Source organism: Vanellus vanellus, assembly GCF_965231255.1.
Source record: "Vanellus vanellus genome assembly, chromosome: 3".
Classification (NCBI taxonomy): domain Eukaryota; kingdom Metazoa; phylum Chordata; class Aves; order Charadriiformes; family Charadriidae; genus Vanellus; species Vanellus vanellus.
The window spans coordinates 76,858,757-76,881,682 of NC_138907.1; the positions used below are offsets into that span (position 1 = coordinate 76,858,757).

Sequence of the window (22,926 nt, forward strand, 5' to 3'; positions counted from 1 at the left end):
TGTCCCCCGCTTCCCAGGGAGGGCTCAGCCTGCAGAGCCTGCTTCTGATTGCTGATGTTTTGCCAGGCTTGTAATTTCATGTTCGTTCTCACAGCACAAAAAAATGTAATTGCGCAGTCCCTCCCACACGGTACTCATCATCGCCTACCAGGGCTGACTCGTTTCCTGTTACATGCTTGCTTCAGCACTTCGTTTTTACCTTTTGTGGCTTTCCCTTTCCAGCCCCAAGAGCAATTCACTGCTGCACTACTTTCTCTGGTCGCTAACCCAAGAGTTCCCATGGGTTTGGGGGTCTTAGAGCTTGGGGTGCTGCGTTGGGTTTGGTTTTAAGGTACGAGAGGTAGCAGCTTTGTAGCATTTCTGGAAACAGGATCATAATCAAGCTGGCCGTGGCTCTGGGGCATGAATTTCAGAGGTTTCTGCTTCACCGAGATTTAGATCTAAAAAAACAAAGCTCTGAGGGATTTTCGCTCGCCTCAGAAGAAACCATGCTGAGAGTTGTACGTCAAGGTCACTCAATTATCCCAGCCCCCTCCGCTCCTTCTCATCACGCGACCTGCTTATAGCCGACGAAGAATTAAAGCAGGGCCATGGATTGATTTTTCCCAAGGAATTCCTCCTGGGAGATAACCTGTGTGAATGCCTGGGCAGAGCTGAGCAGAGGTCCCAAGAACAGGGTTGAGCCTCACAAAAATCCTCAAAGGTAGGAGGCAGGGCAGGCTGCCCTAACAGTAAATTGTACGAGCAGCTTTGGCTCGGTGCTTGCAGCAGTGCAGAAACCCAAAAAAGGCTTTCCCCAGGCTGAAATGTTTCAACAAAGAGGACAGAGATAAAAGCTGCAAATTAGTACCTCGCTTTGGGGCAAAGACAGGCTGTCCTGACCTAATGAACGCAGTGCGCGGTTGGGTTGTGTGTGTGGAGCTACTGACCTGCTAGTTTGTAATGAAACGGGTTCCAGAAAAAAAAAAAAAAAGAGATAAATCCCCCCCCACTGATGCAAAATCTGCCTTCGAAGTAGGAGATAGGCTGCCTTGTCAGCTGGGGTAATTTGGCTTATCAGATTTATTAACATGCTTGTCAGTAATATGCATTTTATCTGATGCTCTGATGCTGTAATTTGTTTGCAGCACAAACTCAGCTTGTTTAATAAGCTGCTGAGACCTGGGCGGAGGGAGGGGGTGGGTTTTTTAGTTGGTGTGTTGGGTTGAGAGTGAGTACGGAGACTGTGTTGGTCAGGAGCTGTGCACAGCGTATGGCCTGTGCGAGCGCCTCCTATAGCTGTAGCAATCGGGAGGCTTCAGAGCAGCGCCGAACACATTTGGGGATTTTTATGTTTTCACAGAAGTGCACTGCCTGTGTCTCCAGTGCCAGACAGTAGGTGGGAGGCAGCACCTTGGGGGGCCCTGTCAGACAGACAGACAGACACACACACAAGCTGTGTGTGATCTCTTTGTGTTACGGCCGTACATGCATTGTACCTGCAGCTGTGCAGGTGGCCAGGCTGGTGCCTCCTCACTGGTCTCTGCTCTCCCCTTACTGACAGCTCTGCCATAGTGGGTCGCAGGCTCTCTTGGACCATCTAGCCTCCAGCACAGATTGCAGGGCCAGAAAACCATGAGGCAGGTCTCTGCTAGTGACCTTTCTGCCAACCTTGCCTTTCCCTTCTCCCCATCTATCACTTCAAACCAAAGTTAGTCAAATACTGAACAAAATGCAGAACATGTGATTTTTGTATTAGTTGTTTCAGCCAGAAAATCACACGCAGCAGTGACAACATAGAAATGTAATGAGTAGCTATCCTGTCATCAGAAAATCCACAGCACAGCCCGTTTGTCTTCTACAGCAGTGTTCCTCACAGTCCAATGGTGTTTGTACTGCTCTAGCTCTCAAGAAAAGGGATGTGTTGGAATTGCCCCCCCTTCTCATCTACTTACCTCGCTTCTCATTTTCCCATGGTCCCTGGACACGCCACACACTCAGCTCCCAATACCATGCTGGCAGTACATGAGGAAGGCAAAAATACCAGGGGGAGATGGCCACAAAGGAGTCTGAAGAGATTTCTTTCCTCCAAAGATGAGTTGTGGGTGGTTGATACCTTTGGATTGGAGTATGAAGCATAAGGGAATTAGACCAGGTTTGGCTCAGCTTCTCTGAAAAACACAGCTGATTAAAAAAAAAATTAAAGAATTATCGAACAAAACGTGTGTAACAAGCGAATGATCAAACCCTCATGCTTGGCTATCTCACATACCATCAGCCAACGTCCAGGCCCTCAGGCTACTGGCCAGCCTGGAGCTATTCATTCAGCTGGCACGGTGTTTGTGTACTATATCTCAGCTGCATGGATGAGAGAGCAGAGGGACATTAGCCCTCATATTCATGGCATGCCTGCATAAACCCATCTAAAGCCACGCACTGTAGGCCTAGGGAACCTGACCACCAGGTATATGCAGTTTGCAGTTTTTCTGGGGATTGGCAAGGGGTGTATAACCCCAGGATCTGCTGGTGGCCAACCCCACGTGGCTGCTGGTGCTGCTGAAGCAGGGCCAGCTTCCAGAGGCTCAAGTGATGGCAGGCTGCTGCTGCAGAGATCTCGGACATCACAGCCAAGGCATATTTTAAGAGAAGATGAAGTATATTTTGGGTCTTGTAAACTAAGATCGGTCCCATGAGGAAGTGTAAGTTAGGGAGACCGAGACCAAAGCTGAGCACCCAAAGTTTATCTCCTGCCTGCATATCAACTAATAAAAATACAGAAGAGGCAGACTTTTTTGAAAGTGAAAAGACATCCAAAAATCCTCCAGCACCTTTGCAAATCTAACGATTGATGTGTTGATGCTTAACTAGACTTAAGTTCCTGTCTTCAGGCACTGGGGATTTGAAACTTTGTTTTGCATCTTTTAATTTAGCATGACTTACTTGGGCAACTGCAGTTTTCCCTAGAAAAACGTATTTATTTCTGAGTAATATTCTCTCTTAGGATCGTTTACATATAGAGCAGGAAAGGTTTTAGCACACCTGATGTTTTACTAAGTAAGGAGATGAGAATTACCATGTTTACTTTGTACTCTTGAGTCAAGTCAGATTGCAGCATATAGCAGAAGATATGGGGCATAAAGCACTGGATGTGATGGCAGAACAGACCCAGCAGGGAACTGTAAACAGTGCCATAACTTCATTCCCTGAAAGTGATTTGTCCACGTTGTTACACTTTCCACGCTCCTCCTGAAAGCTAAGGGAACTTTTATGAAAGGGTGGTGAGAAGTCAAAGTCAGTCTGTTTCCAAATTCAAGAGTGTTTGTCACTAGGGATCAGCAATAAGCAATGCAACTCTTTTGCCTGTATGTTAATACAAGGCACCAGGGAAATGTCTGCATATTTTTTGTACGTACTACGAGTTAATTATTACCACAAGACTTTTCTTTAAAGTCATACTGAAAATATTTTCCCTAAGAAAACAGTAAATGATTGGAAAAGCAAATAAATCAGTGTTTAAAGGCTTGTTATCTTACCATCCTTACCACAACTGGCTCCTGCAAGCCCTGATGATGGATGAGCACATTAGAACTGCACGTATTTAAGGCACTACAGGCTTTTCAGTGCCAGGAGCTTAAAGTACACTGTCAAGTTATAAATCACAGGCCAAAGTTGTGCCTTGACATTATTGCACTCCAAGCAACTCGAATGGCAGTATTATTTTTAAGTCCTAGCATGTTTCTAATGAAGTATTAGGTTTGTTTTCAATTTACGTTTTTACCATGTTTGTTTGTTTTGCATTTTGCTCAGCTTGAGTAGGGAAACTGGGAGGTACATTTCTAATAAATCTCACTTCTATTCATACGTGCTAACTGTGTTTGACTTGCAAATATCACAGGGAAATGTTAATTTAAAACATTTTGCGAGAAAGAATTTCTATTATATTGGGCTTATTGAGGTTTAATTTTTTTTTCTTTTATAAAACTTCAAACCTGAAATAAAATGTCTTAGCCTTCTCTTGGGATGTAAGACAAACCCACCCCCTCCCTGTTAAGTCTTTCCTTCTGCCCTACATGTTCCACCCGCCTGTCCTCTCTGACCGTAGTCCACGGAGCTATTCGTTAACACTTGCCTGCAGCTCTGTCCTCCTGCATGTGTTGCTGAATACAACAGTCACCTGTGAACCGGTACTTTGATTCTGTCTATATTCTGATTGTCTCATTTATTCTTTCATTAGGTGCAAAGTTTCCCATTAAATGGACGGCGCCAGAAGCAGCATTGTATGGAAGGTTCACAATAAAGTCAGATGTGTGGTCTTTTGGCATCCTACTGACAGAGCTGGTAACGAAAGGGAGAGTGCCATACCCAGGTAAGAAAACAGCCCTGCTTCATCTGGGGAAAGGAGTGGGAACGAGCCATATGCTTCAATTGGAATGTGTATGTGTTTTCACTGGGCTCAAAGGACAATGGTTATCATGCATAAGTTCAGCGTATGCTTGAAAATGGTCTTGACTGAAAGCTGCTGTGTGACGGACATGACAAAAGTGACAAGGGGACAGAAAATCCAACATATTTCTTTCTAATTTTTTAAATTTTTCTCAATTCAATTAATATACTTTCTAGCCAAACAATGAAAGCAATGTAAAGTTACTATACTGTGGAGCAAATAGCTCTCCGCAGTATTGCATTCACTTTAAGATACCAACAGCTTAACTCCCAGAGTGGCATTATGCTGCTTCTTTTGTCAGTCTGGTTCTCTGCAAGGTTTGATGACTGTTTGAATGTCTGGTATCACCAAATCTCTTTTTTATAACCTCCTAAATTTCAAACCTTGCTTCAGAGGTGGATGGAAAGGAAAGAAAATAATTCTGTAATGTGCAGGCCAGAGCACATGGCAGGGTCATAGCGGGGCCAGATTCACTGTATGGGGGAACCAGAGGCCCCATGGCTCTTTGTTGAAACCCTGCCAAGTATCCAATGGATTAAGATTTGTAGGAGGGGTGATTAGATCTGCCTTTGCAGAAAGAGCTTTTCATTCTGTTGCCCTCCTTGAAGGCTGTAGGCATTCAGGTGAAGAGGAAAGGGGTGAGGAAAAAGCAGTGCATTACATGGAAAAGAATTTAATCCCCTCATTTTCTTATCAGCACAGATACTGACACCGGGGCATCTAGCTGCATCTGTATTCTTTTATTTATTTTTTTTTTTAACATCTCTAAATACTCACCAGTATGGCTTTGTGCACTGCAGCTGATTTAATGGAAAGCACCCTAAAGCAGTTTCAATTTTCCAATCTGCCGTAATCAAGCAGTCAGATCCACACATCAAATTGTGCAGGAGAAGCATCAAGGTGGAGTTCAATTTATCCTGTGGTATCCCACACTGCTTCAGAAGACTGAGCTCAGCAAAACTAAACTCCCAGAGTTTTACCAGGAATTTCAACTTTGCTAGTGCCTATCGGCCAGTAGCTGATTTTTGGGAAGAGAATATGGGGACCGGAAGGCTTCTCATGATCTGCAGTGAATTTTGGCATGATTAACAGGGAGCAGCTTAGTAAAGCTGTGACAGTGACAACAGAATGAGGTAGCAGAAAGCGAGATGATGTGTTTCTGTGGGATGGATGAGTCCCTCCGCCCAGCACTTCCCTATGCGGTTAAAGAAAAGCGAGTGTTGTCACCACACGGGGTGGCTGTGTCGGTCACTGGCACAAAGGTTGTCTTGCCATGAGGATTACTGGCAGTGGCGTCAGAGACCCATGATTTCCACGGGTTTATTAAGGGTTAAATGCAGACATGTTGTGGCGTGCAAAGGTCAAAGACGGAAAAAAGATGTGTAAGACTTAGCTGATATGGTGTTGCTCCCAGAGGGTGGGCAACGCTCCTCGCCAGGCTGCAGGAAGAGGAAATTCCGTGTCACCACCAGCAGAGCGGGTACACGGGGGCTTTCGCCAGCCAGGACAGAGTTAAGGTGAACTTTTTTTCCTGAGCTTCACATGGGTGGGGTGGAGATGCTTAGTGACTAGCCTTCTCTCTTAATCACATGCATGAGCACAGTCACACTCACACACACAGGAAAAACCATCTAAGCTCCGTGTTAACTCACAAGTTTGTAACTGAACGCAGTGTTGGCCATGGCAGCTGAGGATGTCTGCATTTCTCAAGTGTTCCTTTCCCTCCCTGAAGGAGAAAGAGGCCACTGGATGTGCATTTAAGTGCTTGCAATATATAACTTCTTGTAGGACCCATGACAGATATCTCAGGCATGGTCTGTGTCCTGAACATGTGGACAGTTTTATTATGTGGCAGTTTGAGCACATCAAAGACAACTAGCAGCATCTCTCCTCTTTCAGCGCCGTCTTCCCCCTTCATCCCTCACTGCATAAAGCCCTCACACACTGAAAGTCCTTCCGGCTCACTCTCCCCTACCCGTGCTAGGAAGACATCAAGTAGCTGGAAGCAACTTTTTGTGTGTTACATATCACAGAGACAGCAATTTTCTGGATGGTCACGTACTTCCTCGGTTCCGCACTGCCCAAGCTCTACACTAGGGCCCTTCCTCCCCACCAGGACTCCCACCCTGCTCAGCCAGGAGGCCTTAACCATTCTCCTGGTCACCACCATGCCTCTCTCTGTCAGTTTTACCTAAGGGCAGCCTCTATTTTAAATTTGAATTTCCAAAGTCATTAGAGATTTCAATTTGATCTCATTCCCCAGACCCTAACTGGGAAAGCTTTTATGGGCTGAGGCAATGGTGGAAGGGAACTGGGGCCTTCTCAGAAAGGTTTGTCTTTGCATGTGGGTTGAAAAGAGGGCTCAGACGTCCCAAGACCTCCTGAGCTCCTCAAAAAAGAGTATTTTCCCCTCACATGGAAAGAATCACCCATCTCCTGCTTCATGCTGCAGAGAGGAAGGACCTCTTGGAAGGATAAAGCTTCATGAATTCAGGTCCCTGTCTGGAGTAGGGTTCAGATGCACCCACAGGGTTTTTCCTGTGGCGTGGCTTGCACGAGGAGGAAAAGATGGGAGTTCAACCACCCTGAGAGGTAAGACTCAGCCCTCCTCACACAAGCAGACAACATATAGGTGAGAGAATGCAGTTTGTAGGCACTGCCAATGACTCTCACACCCAAGGCATTTGGATTTGCAAGCTCTGGAAAGGGTCAGCCTTGAAACAAAGAGGGTCACAGAGCTGTCACTCTGCTGTAATACCAAGTTTCTGAAATAGTTGTGATCATGTTGTCCTGATCTTCCTGCTTACAGCTTGTAGCAGGCCGGGGGGAGTGGAGAGAGGCCCTCAGACAAAGGGATTTCTCTCTTGTTTGACAAGATCTAAGTGCATGGAGAGGTTATTTATAGCACACACCCCAGTCCTGTGGCAGTAACCATGCCTGCAGGGCACTGTACCTAGTGCCTTGGAGAACCAGGCATTGTTTTAAGCTTGTGTAAAAGGAGGGAGAAGCACAAACAAGGAGGACAGAAGGAGAAGGCAGACAGTATATAGGAGGGGAACAGAGTGTGTGGAGTAGGACTTGGCACTCATTGTCCCCCAGATTTTAAACAGTTCCTGTCCTGATACCCCATTTTGGAAGACAGGCTGGAGCAGTGGTGGGATGTGTGAGCTGTAAAGATTTTGCTGGCAGAGATGAAGATCAGGCTAGAGTTCATAATCAAGCCTTGCCCCAGACCCCATAGCTCTCACAAGCAAGACTGACTCTTTGACAGGTGTCCTCATCTTCATCCTTCAACCAAGCCTGTTTCTCTGTCAATGGACATAATGGACCTCTATGATAACTAATTTATTAGTGCTCTTCCTAGCCTTCCCTAATGCTTTCCCAGTCTTCTCACAAAACAGCAGATTGAAATAAGCAACTTTCATAGTCTTTCTGGGCATTGAGGTTCTATTTCCACTATTACAGTGGGGAAATAAACCCTAGATATGGGCAGAAGAGGAGACAAGTTTAAAAACAGTTTGCTTAGTCAACCTTTTTCAGTGTCTGCTTCTTTCCCCTTTCCCAAATTCCCCTTGGATCTTAGTTTGGGGTTTTTTAATGGAATTTAAGAGTAGGAGACTACATTTCTCTAGCAGTAGTCAGACACTTTGGGGTTTTTTAACATGTTGCCTTTTGGATAGGCAAAAATCTCAGCTGCACTAAACAAGCACCTCTGAACTTGCTATTTCTGCTTTCTGCTGCACTTGTCACATCAAAAGCATTTACATTTTATGTCAAGTGTGACAGCCACCATGATGCTATCCACATTGCTGCCTCCGGCCAGGCAGGTCTTTGAGCTTAGGCTCCAAGCAGCCCTGCAGTCCCTGAGAGCTGTGTTCAGCCTCCTCACATCTGGGGTAAGTTGGGCCACAAGTGCCAGAGAGCGCATGGTACGAATGTGACTCAAGCCTGAGGCCAGGTACACATCAGTGATCTATCATATGTGTGTGTACCATAATCACGGACGGTAGGTAAGGAGTTAAGAGAGATGCATACTCAGCACACAGCAGAGATAAGCTCAGGTGGATTCTTTGTAAGCAGGAAGGCTGCATTTACAAATGCTGTAGCTCAAAGTTGCCTCTCTCATACCAAGCAAATAATAACTTATTTTAAAGAACAAAACCAAAACCAAAATGAACAACACCCCACCCCGCCCCAAGGAGATATTGAGAGCCTAGATTGTGTGTGTTTTGAGGATGAGGAGTTGTTGGGGGTTTTCAGGCCTTAATTTCTAAATGAAGTGGCATGACTTCCAGGTTTTTAAAACTTGTTACTTCTTTTGCACAGAAGTAACTAGCTTCATATTGTGCTCAGTAAGAAGAGCATTGTGCTTCAAAGGTTGTCTTCTTTTAGGAGCAGCTTTCCTGTTCCCTTCAGTGCACTATTGTGTCTCCATATGGAATAATCTCCCTGCCTAAGTCCCATATGCCATCCCTGTGCCCACACCTCTGGCTTTTCTTCAGGGCTGGCCATGGAAGTTAGAAGAATTTCTAACTAGATCAAAACTAACAAAAACCCCAAATTAACCTGTGTGTATTGTACCTCTCTCTTTTGAAAGCATGGTCTGAGTGCCAATGTGATCCAGCCCCTCTGGAGGAGGACACAGTTGTGCCTTCTCAACTGTACTAAAAAAGGGCGAATATGTCCACATCTGAGGAACCTTTGAACATGAGCACAGCTCTGGAATACAGCATTTCTGGGGACGGACAGCAGCTGAACTGTTAAAAGTCCTACTTTAAGCATTTGTGTCTGTATTAGTTTGATCTTTGGTCTGAAGTCATGCAGTGGGTCTTGAAAGACCATAATTCTCAGTCCAACAGAGGAAAGCAAGAATAAAGTGGCTTAAAACCATCACTGTCCTCACTGGACTTCACATTGCCCAAAGTAATTTATACAGCTTATTAGCTCTGGACATGGGGATGCTGCCTAGTTACAGTAGTGTTTCCTGTCTTCTGGAAGAGCAGCATTGCCCAGATCTGTGCTATTTGCACATCTGCTCTGCTCCATCTAATCAAGCTCCTCAGAGCACTCCAAAGCACTTTTCAGTGTTTTCTTTAGCCACAACTGGAAACATTACATCCTCTTTTATGTCACAGTAACTCTTACTACTGAAGCTTTTCTAGGAAAAGTCAAGCAGCATTGTGTTTCTGTCCCCAGGCCATATGGGCAGTACATTTTTATCGCACTGAGCATTAAAGTGGCCATATCCTGTGGCATCCTAAGACTATTGGAAGTTTCACTAATAAAGCTGTATGGTGGGAGATTACTTCATTTTTGCTCTTCACAGGGAATAAAAAGCTAATGGAAAAGCGATCTTTTGGAAACTGGATGTTTCCTTCTTGGTCCAAATGGTAGTTCTAGAAATATCATGAGCACAAACTGATTTTCAAGCAGGTGAAATAGCTGTATTCTACAGAAGAATATTGCTGAGTAGTCTATTCCACAGATTTAAGGATTTTAGGATAAACTTTTAAGGTGTCTAGAAGCATACTGCAAGCAGAATTTCATTTATTATTTACTAAAAGAGTTGAAACTCTCGGGTATTCATTAGGAGAGAGGAGTGGTACAGACTGCTCAAATATTCTTTCTGTGGTGTTAGAAGTGCAGATACAACAGGCTCCTGCTATCAAAAGAGAAACACTAAAACATGTAGGATAAGATAAGCAAATCTAGATAATAGGTTTGTAAACATAAATAGACCTTTTAAGGGGTAAAACGTATGCCTGAAACACTGCTAGTTTTATAAGTCTGATTTACCCAACCCAAAACCCAATTGATTTAAAAAAACATATATTTGAAACTCCTTTTTTAAATTAGCAGCACACATCAAAACCCAGAGAATTTCTTTGGCAAATCCTAGGTGCTGCAGCCCTTACTGGCTGTATGAATTCCAGTAAGGAACATGAGGATTACTTGGTTTAATTTCATATCTGAGTTTTACTGGGAGGGAAGGGAAAGGAGAAAGGAAAAGAAGGGCATTTTCCTGGATTATACCATGATGAGAAAACCTGGCTTGACTGACTTTCCAGAGACAAAAAATGACTATAATTTCAGACAGCAACGTCTCTTTTATGTTTTTTTTTTTCTATCCTTTTTTTTAAAGGGAAGTGAAGAGCTGTTTATATTTTTCCTCCCTCCTCTCTCTCCTCAGGGTTTTTCTTCCAGCATACAGTTAGTTATCAAGTTTCAGAGTGTGCTTTGCAGCACTGAGTAGTGCACTGGATAAAAATACCAAACATTTGATATCTTAGAATAACAAATCAGTTGGGAAGGAGCTTTGTTGCTGCTGTTGCTTCCACCCATGTTGTACTTAGAGGCGTTTTGCCAAAATAAAATCAAAGAATGCAGTTTTTGTTTTATGTATACTCAATAGATGAGTTACTGGTAGCACTTATTTTCATAGCCTTTAATATGTAAAGGAAGCAAAGTACAGCAGAAGTTCTTACCCCAAAACATGAGGTAATTCAGCTGATTCAAAGACAAGGGTATGAAAAAAAGGTGCAGATTTTTGTTCAAAACAGAAATAAAAAAAACTAATATTGAGAACCCAACGTGAGCAAATGGCCATTTTTTTTCTTGTAGCATCTTGAAAACAGCACGGCCAGAAGGTTTGGGTTGATGCTGCCTCTGGGCTGGTGATGACTAACAGACCACTAGTGTTGTTTTGTAATTTAATAAAAAAGTAGAATATGTTTGAAAATGTTCTTGTTGGATAATGAGGCACACCCAAACATTTGTTCAGTGTGGGGGAAGCTTTTCTGGTTTGTTATGAGCCTGTGTGACGTAACAACATCAGTTTGGAATCAATAATACAGGAGAACCTTACCTCTGTGCAGAGTCTGATGTCTGCAGAGGACCGTTATTACTCTATTTTCATCATTCTGTGGAGTCCTAACCGTGGACAACTTTAGGTGCATACAAAGTGTTTGCTCCTGCTCATAAACATCTGACAGTGGGTGGATGCAGGTGATAAATCAAACACAAGAAACCAGCGCTAAAGTGTTGGTCTGCAGGTTAGGAAATATTGTAGATCAGTAATCTAACCTTGCTTTTTGCAATTGTCACTGCTAAAGGGAATGGTAAGGAGAGGTTTGTAGCAGGATGAGGCAGTTTTCTGGGGAGGTTCCTCCATGCGCAACAGGCAGCATAAGAAACAGCACATCAGTGCTTGTTTGAAAAGCAGAGGTGCTGCAGTAGGATAACCAGAACTGTGGATTCACTGCAACGTGGCCAAATAAGAGCCTAAATCCTAGCGGTGCAGCTTGTGAGAGGCTTTGAAAGTGAAGACAAGCATCTTGTATTTCACGTCACAGGGAAAAAGGAGCAAGTGGCAAGACCATGCGAGGGGTGGTTACAACAACAGGCAAGGAAAATGCTCTTTGCAGAAACATTTCAAATGGATGTCAGCAGGAGGAAATTACCCTGTCAAGATAAGAGGAAAAGGTGTTTTGTAATCCTAACATGAGATGAGAATCTAGATGTGGATGGTCAGGGAAGGCTGTATTTTGCAGATGCTTCTTTTAAAACATCTTTAAGAATTAAACACAGCCAGGATGCGAGGACACAGAGTAAAGACCAAATCCAAGGATACAGCTAAGTTACCAGCCTGAACGCCATGCAGTGTGAGGATATTATTGCCACTAGTCAAGGTGTAGAGTAGACAAATGAATCTGTACTGAAGAAGGTGGTTGAATTATTTCCCACAAATACGTTTACAAAAAATACAGGGCAGAGGGAAAAGAGACGATCCCCTGGGTCCTGAAGGTGGGCCAAGAAAATTCTTCAAGAGGACACTCTGAAAAAACAGAGTGGAAGAGACCCAGGGAAGGATGGTGTCATGGAAGCCAGAGGGAGGATAAGCTAATGGAAAGAGCAACATCGAAGTGCTGGTTTCTAGATTTGGTCATGGAGGAACTTAAGTGTCCCTCCTAGTTCTCCTGCAGAGCTGCTTGGCAGGACCCACTAAGTCAGGGGAGTGAAGCCTGCAGATATTTTTCAGCAGAGGACTGGGGCAGGGCTTGCCAACTGGCAAGCCACAAAGCTTGCAGTCAATGTGCATGCTTTCACTGAAATACTTCTGTGTGCCCGCAGCGCTAGTCTTACTCCTGGTACTGTTAAAAAGCCAAAAGGATTACTGGAAGAGCTATTTAACCTAACGTTGTGGTTGACTGCAATGAATATACAGTGAAAAACACTTCAGCAGAGAATCAAGGGTCGAAGGAGTTGCATAGAGAAGACAAGGTAGCAAAGGGCCTGGCTTGCCTCTTAGAGACAAGCATGGTGGTAATGTAACTTTTTACCTTTTGTGAGAGAGAGCTATGGGTCTGCAGTGGAACCGTTTGTCTTGGTGAATGACTTGTCTTCTGAGCAACTTTGTTCTCTTCTGGGTTGGGATGAAACGGTGGAATATGGTAGAAGGGAATATGGTTGAGGGAGTGCGGATCATCAGCAGTAGTAAGCTTCTGAAGCAGTGTCGAAGGTAATGCTGCTGGACATCCCTGGTAGCCCAAAGTAGCAGAGTTTGTCTTGAAGTGTCTGCAGCATTACCTCACAGAGCACTTCAAGAAAGGCCCATGCTTAGAATGAGGATTTTAAAAATTCTTCTTAATTTCTAGAATTAGGAATAGTATTTGTTATTTTCTTTAACCACTTCACATAATATATTTCACAGTTACGGTTGTTGGGGAGGGAACATGCCAAATCCTGCCCATTGTGAGTAAGCCAAGAGAGTAACCATGGGAGCGGCGTGTTACTCATCACTGGATCCTAAAATCCTCTACTGAGAAAGAAGATAATCCAGGTTACCTTTCAGTAGAGGAAGAGCTGAAACAGGACATTGGGGTGGTTTTGTTTCGCTTGTCTGATCCAAAAAAAAAAAAAAAAAAGAGTATGAGTGGGAAAACCATATGTATTGTAGATATAGTTAAACTCAGGTTAATTTTCCTGTAATTTAACAGTGTGGATTTGTCTGCCCTTTACAGGCATGAATAACCGTGAAGTCTTGGAGCAAGTAGAGCGTGGTTATCGGATGCCATGTCCTCAGGACTGTCCCATCTCCTTGCACGAGCTTATGATCCACTGCTGGAAAAAAGACCCAGAGGAGCGTCCAACTTTCGAATATTTGCAGGGTTTCCTTGAAGACTACTTCACTGCAACAGAACCCCAGTACCAGCCCGGTGACAACCTGTAAATCCCTGGTCTCCAGACACTGTCGTGAATTACCAGGTGTTTCTCAGCCCTGCCCCACCTGCCCTTCAGCTTCCGACTCCGTGATCGGCTTCTCCAGAGTGCAGCATCTTCCAGCACCGCCATGCACAGGAGGGGCTGAAGCTGGGAACTTCTGCAGCCCTTGCCTATGACCACTTGTCCTAATACTCTGAATGTCCTGGATGAAAAGGAGAAAAACACTTGGTTTTTCTTAATCAAAGACTCCAAAACTGCATTGTATTGATGTTATGTAAACTGCAAAACCTCTGTTCATTGTAAATAGTAACTCAGTGCCAATAACTGATCCTAGTGCTTTCCTTTTTTTAAAATGCAAAACCTATGTGATTTTAACTAGTCTTCTCCTGATTCAACTAAAAGTATTATTTTCCAGAAGTGGCCTCTTTGTCTAAAACATTTTTTTTCATGTTTTAACAAATAAAATTAAAAAAAAAAATCAGGACAGGTGTTTGGTTTTTTGCTTTTTTATATATAAAATATATATAATATATATACATACCTGTACATACAGTATATGGGTGCTATTGCAGAGGAAACTCATTTGGAATGAATGAAACCTGCTGCAGCAGTACCCAGAAAGCGATAATTTTACTGCAGACATGAAAACACTGGTGGGGTTCTGAAAGCCAGTGATCTAATTTTTGGCTTTTGCCAAGCATGATTTTTTTAAATTGGATTGCACTTTTTGTTTATGATTATGTACCTGTAGATGGTTGTAACTTTGCTCTTTCAGGAATCATGTGCTGTATTTACAGTAATGTTTCCAATGTTTGACAAGTGTGTGATGATTTGTTCTTGAAATTAAAACGAGCATATTTAAAGCAAGAAAACTACACCATCACCGTTTGAACTGGAAAATTGAAACTGCAAGGACTTCTTGTATCAAAACACGTATACGGAAATGTTTCGAAAGGATTTATTAAGCAGTGTAACCACATTCAGATGGTCTTAAAATCATAGCATTTTAGCCATGTCCACCCGCTAAACTGTTGGTCATGCAACTAGGAATTTTCTGTTTTATGTGTAACATTTTTCCATTGTAAAATAAGTGTGTTAAATGTCCTGTACCGCTAATGAAATTACTTTCTCTGTGTCTGCAAGTTCTCCAGTGGAATTACTATGCACTTCTTTACATTTCATGGGGGATGCACAGAACAAAGTATTACCTTTTCAGTTGTCTGTACCAGCCTTGAATTACTTACGTTTAACCAAAAAAAAATTCCTTTCTATTTCTATTGAGTTTTTAATACTGAGTTGCAAATTTTAAAGTCTTAATTACATTTTGTTATGGTTTATTTGCAAGTTTACATTTTAAAACTGTTTAACTTTCTTAATTTAGTAATTAAAAAAAGAGCATTTTACATTTGGATAGTTGTTCTTTTGTTTAACCTGTGGAGATGATGGTGGAGATGAGATCAAGACTTTTCAAGAAGGGGTGTCATGCCATTTTGGGGCACCATATTTCATAGGAGTATGCAGACCAGTTACCTATGGGACATCATTTTCCAAATTATGAAGTCAATACGTGTCTAAACAGCTGGAGTTCAACTGCAAGGAAGATGGTTGAATGCATAGGTTGTCTCTCCTTTCTCTGTTCTACGAGCAGTTTATTCTTTAATAGTTCTGTTGCATTTAACGTGAATACCTTCACATCTACAAGTGTTGCAGGAAAAGATTTTCTGACTTGTATTGCTGTTACTGCTTTAAAATATTGTGATCAAGTAAGACAACTTTCTGACAGTTGAAATTTTTTTTTAATTATTTAATACTTAGATTGTGAATTCATATTCTGAATATTCATACATTTTCTAAAGAGAACCTTTTTCCGTTCCTGAAAACTAACCCAGTAATGAATTGAGATTCAGAGAACAAACTATCACCATTGGTTTAATATTTTCTATACAAAATACTGACTGAAAATCCTCTTGCAAAGGAAGTTTCCACACTTAGCCTTTCTTGAAGTGTGAATTTATATGGCAATGTTGCTTGTTACCAGATTTCCATGATAAATTGGTTAACGTTTTACATGTAGAGTCTATAAGTAATGTTATGTACATGATATATTCAATGTTGCTGTACCCGTAGCTGTGGAGTACCGAAGAGGCCATAATTCTTGTTGGACTTTTAGCTTCCTCTTAGTACTTAGAAAGCAAGTTGTGGTCCTCTTTTTCCCACAGCTACCCCCCCTGCCTTAAAACGTCATCCACTGAACTGAGGACTCCATAGGAACTCAGCGGGCTGGCGAAGCCAAAATGTCATGTACTCAGCCCAGTGCTCGGTGGCAGACTTCCCTGGCAGCCTTTGCTACGCCACAAACTTAAGCGCAGTTTCCATTTGTAATGTGGGATGAGCCTAAAACATTAGTTTTGCCTATATCTCTCGTTGGAAGTAAGACTCAGATGGGGTGTTGTTGGGGTTTTATGGCCTTTACTTCTGATTCTTGGGTTTGTTGTTTCTTGTATAGCATTCAGTCTATGAGTACCATGTTGGTCTCTGCCGCATCTCTGCCTGCAGCTGGCTTGTGTGCAGACTGGTGCCGCTGTTGAGTGGCAAATCCACACCGTTTCTCATTGGTAGCTCTTCTGCTTCTTTTTCTTAATGTTGGGAGTTTTGTTGTTTGGGTTTTTTAATCTCTCAAATAAAAACATTAGCAAAAATTTAAACAAGGTTGTTAGCATTTTTGCAATAAATTAATAAAAATCTTTTCTTAAGCACTGTGTATACACCACAGATAGCTGTGTGGTGACTGTTAAAGTTGAATTATCAAATTAAAAAGCTCCGGTTCCCTCCAATAATTTTTTTAATGTAAGGGTAAATAAATCCTACCCAGATAAAAACAATTGGCCAAACGCTCCCCCCACCAGCCCACCTGACTCTCAACTGATCCATGGTGTGGTGGAGAAGTTCCAGAAAAGGGTATCTACCAGCAGCTGAAAGGACTCCGTGGGATGAGCCTGGCTACTCTTGGCCAAGCTCATCCAATACCAGTCCCAGGAAAAATGACTGGTGGAAATGCAACAGTGCCCTGAAAGGGACAGTTAGTACAATTAATGCCTGTTCACGTATTTCTATGGGAAGGAAATGACGTGAGACTTAGCGGGTCTTTGAAAAGGTCCAAAATTTGTCAAAGGCACTAGCATGATATTCTTTGGCTTCTGCAAACGGTGTTTGACTTAGTTCTATGTGACGCTTTGGTTTTGCTTTAATTACCACTGCAGAAAAGCAAAGTAAATACAAAATAGAAAAGGGATTAACTGCAAAAGTTATAAGAATAATCGTAAATGGAAAATCTATCCCCAGTGCGAGAGTTTCTCCTGAATCCTCTAGCCTGGAAAGGACTACCTGCAGACCGAGAAGGCAGATTGCTAAATGTACTTGACCTTGCCACATAACTTCAAGGTGAGTGGGAAGTTGCTCAATTTTATTTTACTATGCACCATCCTTTTCTCAAATACTGCAATAAAAAATGCAGTACACTAATGAATGCCACCACATTGTACCCGAGGGGTTGAAGGGCCTCACATGAGGCTGAGCCCAAGCATGCAAGAGCTATTAGGAGATATACAGTAGCTCCTCTTCTAATGTGTAGACAATATTCATTCATCAAAGAAGGCTTTTCCTGTCTAATGGGAAATTACCACCAGCAGTGCAGACAAAAGGATATTTATTTTCTCCAACCGTGTCAGTTTGAGGGGTCTGTCTGTCTTTCAAGAATAATTGAAGTTTGTCTGTAGCTCAGAAATCTCATTGTGTTCTGCAATCTCGCTAAGCAGTGACTCATACACAGGGAAACTTTATCACTGAAGGGGCTCCTGTCAATCGGGCCAGATTCCCTGCCATCTTCACTGAAGAAGGGGGCACTTCAATTTCGGGTTTTCCTGCACAGGCCAAACCAGAAGCCATACCCTTTCAGCAGAAAAGGGAAGAGACCGTTTGCCAGGATGCCACTGGCATAGGGTGTCAGTCTCTCCTTGGCAGTGCTTCTGAATTTGTCAGGACGACTTCTGACAGCTAAAAACAGGGTACTGAGATTCAGTTTGAATATTAGAGGGGAAATTCTGGCTTCACTTAAGTCTGTGAGAGATTTTCTGTTGACATTTAACACAGGCAGTGTTCTTATATGTATGGGTACATATGTACCTCAAAATGCAATTTGCACACAAAAGCATCTATACGCACACAAACATCAGTCTTTCTCCTTGTATTCCTCCCCTGCAGATGAATGCTTAACAAAAATGTAAGACCAGGACATGAGTAGATTAGAGGACAGAATGGTGTTAACAACAAAAGAGCTTCTCTTTTTTTTTCTCTCTCTTTTTTTTTTTTTTCCTGTTTCCCACTACATGATCAGTTATAATCCCTATTCCCAGGACAGGAGAGGGGTAGGTAGCAGCAAGCGGTGATGCTGCGGGTCTCCGGCTACTGCAAAGAGCAACCTGCAGCTGATTTCGAAGTCGGGGAGGGAAGACATTTCTCCAGAGGGTTTAGCTGCAGTTTGGGGCCTGAGGTGTGAGTATGCAGGAGGGCTGAAGGGGGAGCAGAGTGCCCTCCCAGGAAAAGCAGGTCATTACCTGGTAGGCTGCACATCGTGTTGCGTAGAGAGAGATCCAAAGGTTGCAGCACCAGCTGTGCTCGCAGCGCCTGCGTTTCGCTGTGGCCAGGGATTTAGGTGGTCAGATTAGAGCAGGCTTGTGAGCCTCAACTGCAGTTCCTGTTGCCAAGCGTAAATATCTTCCCTGTCACAGGTGGGAGTAAAGATGGGCATTCAAGATGGGCAAAAAAAATCACAGGACTGGTGTGCCTGTGACTGAAAGGCAAGTGTTGCTCTGCCTGACCAGGCCAGATGGGAGTTTGATTGTTTGGCCCATTGTTGGGAATAACTCGGCCTCAGGCTTTGTGAATACCTAAAAGGGCAAAAAGCAAAGAAATGAGATTATCTCCTTCCTCTGGGGCCAGGCTAGAGCTTGCCGAGGGCTCTGGTTTGCTTTTTTGTGCATCAGCATTTGTTGCCGAGCCCTCCTACCCAAAGTATTGTGATGTTTGCTCAGCTAGTTATTGTCACAGCTTCACACAAAATCCCTGAGCCCTGTAATGGATGATTTTCAGCTGGAAAAATAAAAAAGGATGCAGGGAAGCTTTCTATGTTGTAGCTTTACTCGCTGACCCTTATGCCGGAGGACTGCCCAAAAGCCATGGCATCCCCTACGCTTTATTCACTACCCCGGTTCAGGCTCTGGGCTGCCTTCCAGCCCCGCTACGCTGCTGGATTCCCCCAGCTACCAGTTGCTGCTTGCACTGGTACTGGGAAAGGGGTGCAGTGGTCCCAGCACTGCACAGGGGCTGGGGCTGTCCCTGCCGCTGGGCCAGGCTCCCAGAGGGAACGGGCGATGCAGAAGGGGCCTGCGGCTTCCCTGGAGGCCCCGTTGCCTCCCAGAGCCGCCGTGCTCCCAGCCCAGCCAGGCATGACTGCGTTTAGCCACAAATGGGACTTGGGGGTGAATTGGCGAGGGCTGTGTTGACACAGCCCACAGTCCCCAGCCTTGGTGATGACGGAGAAGCAAACGTTAATTCCTGCTCTCCTAAAAAAGCAGCAGCAAAGAGCCAAATCAGGAACCTCTTTGCATCTTAAAGACAGGGGACTAGGTATGTTTGATCATACGAGAGCTCAAGTGTTTCCCTCAAATTCCCATGCCTCCCAAAAGCAGCGCGGCCACCAGCTGAGCTTTGTATATGACCTCATATACACCCAGCGTATAAAACACATACCGCATACTGAACATTTGCATATGTTACATGTCTTTTGTTCCACTTGGGTGGCCTTCTCCTCCCCTTCCCCCTACCTCTCGCCCCATTACTCACCCACACAGCTCCCCTCACTTTATTCTACACGTGTCATTTCTGAAGGACTACACATCCCGGTCCTGTGGGAAGTGGGGGCTCTGTTAATTGTCAAATATTGAATGGGTAACGATCAACGGATGACTAATTGGAAGCAAGGGGAAATAAAATAGGTATTACTTAGCTTCTGCTCTTAATTAAGAGGATGTATAAAGCTGCAGGGAAAATCTTAACAAATGGCAGGAGGGTTTTTGTCATTATGCAAGGTTTAATTAGAAGCATTGCACAAGCTAACATCCAGGTACTGTTTTCTTTCCTTTCAGGTGTCTCTCCAGGGCGTGACTGAAAAATGCCAAAGCAAGAGCCTTAAAAAAAAAAAACAAGCGGAAAATATTTTTGTAGGCATGTGCCTACCAATCTAAACAGCAAGACGTGGAAGAAAGCCCCAGTTTCCCTCTCAGTGCAAAAGCAGCAAGGGGTGAGCCGAATGCAGAGAACCGGAGCGACAGCGTCATGTGCTTTACGCTGGGGCAGATGGGATTGAATGCTCCTTGCAATGTCTCCAGGTTAATTCGCAGCAGCAATGTTATAAATGGAGCAATGTGACAGTGCTTTATTTGAACAGTTAATCGTTTGGAAGCAAAACCATTTGTGTCTTAGTTCTCCGAATATATAGATGTGGTAAGAAATACAAGAAGCGGTACTTGTTATTGACATTATCTTCCTAATCAAAAAAGAAATATTACAACAATATTTAGGGCTAGGAACCACCTTTTATAAAAACGCTCCATGTTAGATGCCTTGCCAATGAAAACACTCATCCTGCACTTGAGTATCAATGTGTACTTTTTATGACGGGCCCAATATGACACATCACATTCCGCTCGTAAATAATGTACAGATGAGATACTAACTTTAAAGAGTTCACAGTTTGATCCAGCCTTCAGTGAAGTCAGTAGGAGGACTTCAAGAAATATAAAACAGGCCTTCAGAAAGCAGTTAGGATGGCCTGTTTGGGGGATGGGGGAGCCTTTTGAAATGCTGAAATAAACTTGCATATCTCTTCTCTAAGTTTCCTAATCCAAAAATGAGTTAATTGATAGCAGTTTATACAATATTGTGGGAGAGTAGTTAGATTTGGGCTGGACCTCATCTTTGCTTTGAAACCCACTGAGCAGACAGTACTGCTAACACCATTAGCAGAGTGTCTTTCAAGCATTTTTTTCCTCCTTCTCAGGCTGCTAAGAAAGTACGTAAGGCTCAGGTGAGAGGAGCTGCCCCAAGTACCTGCTGTTTTCTGGGGTTTGACAAGTTAAAGAGGGAACAGAGACTGGTCCTTTGGCTGTGGCTGCAGACACCATTAGGTCCGTAGGTATTATCTCTGAACCTGGAAATGCTCACACGAGGGGCCGGTTCTCACAGCATATTTCGCAGGCATTGTGTCTTTAGGAGCCAGGCTGCTCTGTGCTCCTTTCTTTGGGCCACAAATACCACTTCAAATGAAGATATGTATGAGTTGACAGGATGGAAATGACCCCAGGAGACTGAATGCTGACTGACATACAGCATTAATTTCCAGGGGCATTTCTAGGTGGCCAAGTGAAATATATATGGAGCTACTGGAGAGAGCCCAGTGAAGGGCCACAGAGATGATGAAAGGGCTGGAGCATCTGATGTATGAGGAAAAGCTGAGAATGCTGGGACTGCTCAGCCTGGAGAAGGGGAGGCTCAGGGGGATCATATCAATGCACTTGGAGGGAAGGTGCAAGGAGGACAGAGCCAGGCTCTTTCCAGTGGTGCCCAGTGATGGCACAAGAGGCAGTGGGCACAAACTGAAACACAGGAGGTTCCCTCTGCACATCAGGAAATACTTTTTTACTGTGAGGGTGACCAAGCACTAGCACAGGTTTCCCAGGAAGGTCGTGGAGTCTTCATCCTTGGAGATATTCAAAACCCACCTTGTCGTGGTCCTGGGTAACCATCTCTAGGTGTCCCTGCTTGAGCAAGGCGGGGGTGGACCAGATGACCTCCAGAGGTCCCTTCCAGCCTCAACCATTCTGTGGTTGTCTGTGTGATTCTGTATGAAAATGAACAGTCTGAGGCTTTGCAGCTTCTCTGTCCAGCCACATGCCAGATGCTTCAAACACATGCCGGCCCTCATGCACCCCACCAGACAAGAACGCTGGCCAAGCTCTGCTGAGGCAGGCTGGTGTGGGTCACAGCCACAACTGCCCTCCTCTGGCCAGCTGGCAGCGTGTCTACAGGGGAGGCAGGTGGCCACTGGTTTTTGCTGGGTGTTGCAGCCTGGCATCCAGGGTATGACCAGTGGAGAACACAATAAGACTGTCCATAACTGTTGTCAGCAAGGGAGGCTGCTCCACTGCGTGAAGGGAGAGGTGTTTGATGGCTGCACAACAGACACCTTTAGAAACAAATCCTACAAATACAGTTACTGATGCAATGTCCCCATGGAAGACTTTGCCCACCAAGTCCCAGTGCCCAGCCATGGCTGCCCACACTCCCTGGGGAGACGGCCAACACACTACGAACACTACACAAGTCCTTCGTGTAAGCCCCAGGAAGGTCAGGCACTCCTCAGAGCAGCTCTCTCTCCCCGCTCCCATCCTGCCTACATTCACCAAGGCCCCGATTCTGGCTCTTGTGTGGCCTTGGGCTCCTCACCTCCCTTCGCCATCGTGGTGCACAGACCTGCAGCAGGGCCATGGCTGCACCCAGGAGGGGGGCCGGCGGGGCGGCCGGTGAGTGGAATGGCCACCAGAGCCGTGTTTGGCACGACTCGGGGCTCACACAGCCCTGCTGAAAATGATGGCTGTCGTGGTGCTCATGGTGCAAAACAGCTGTGCAGCAGAGCCGCCACGCTGGAGTCCAAACCAGAGGGATTAAAGCTTATGCTGACTCAAGCGGCCACAGTGGTAATGCAGCCTCTGTAGCCACAAGTGTGGACCACCCATCGCATCTGGGTCTGGCTGGGGTTGCCTGGGCAGTCTGGGGGCAGCAAGGGATGACTCTGGGACATCCCAAAAGGGAGGTTTGGAATCCTGCTGGCCCATGCCTTGGTGCAGGAAGGAAGGAAGGACAGAAGGAGAAGGTCAGAGGCATCAGTGGGACAGCAGAGCTGACATGGGATTTCTCCAGGAGGAAGGTAAGCTCAGGCTGCAGGGTGTCACTGTGCTGCCACCCATACAATCGTATTTAGTGCTCGTCTTGGGGGCAGATGCTGCTCCCAGCCACTTGAATTTTCCCTCCAGAAATGTGGGTAGCCATTCCTTGACAAGAGGAAACAAGTGCCCGGGTCACAGCTTCGCCTCGCAACCACAAAGTGGGGCTGGTGGAGCAGCGGGTGCACAGAGAGGCCCCGTTTCAGGGCAGGGGGAATGCTG

The 22,926-nt window shown here is 44.5% G+C and overlaps 1 protein-coding gene across 1 annotated transcript in view; it reads left to right on the top strand.

The window, feature by feature from the left end:
* Nucleotides 1-15,054, top strand: part of FYN (FYN proto-oncogene, Src family tyrosine kinase) — a 140,285-nt gene extending 125,231 nt beyond the window's left edge. Inside the window, exons 13-14 of the mRNA XM_082480601.1 lie at nt 4,214-4,345; nt 13,444-15,054. Of these exons, the coding sequence (XP_082336727.1) occupies nt 4,214-4,345; nt 13,444-13,652 (341 nt within the window). The 3' untranslated portion in view covers nt 13,653-15,054. The remainder of the gene's footprint in view (nt 1-4,213; nt 4,346-13,443) is intronic.
* The last annotated feature ends 7,872 nt before the right edge of the window (nt 15,055-22,926 follow it).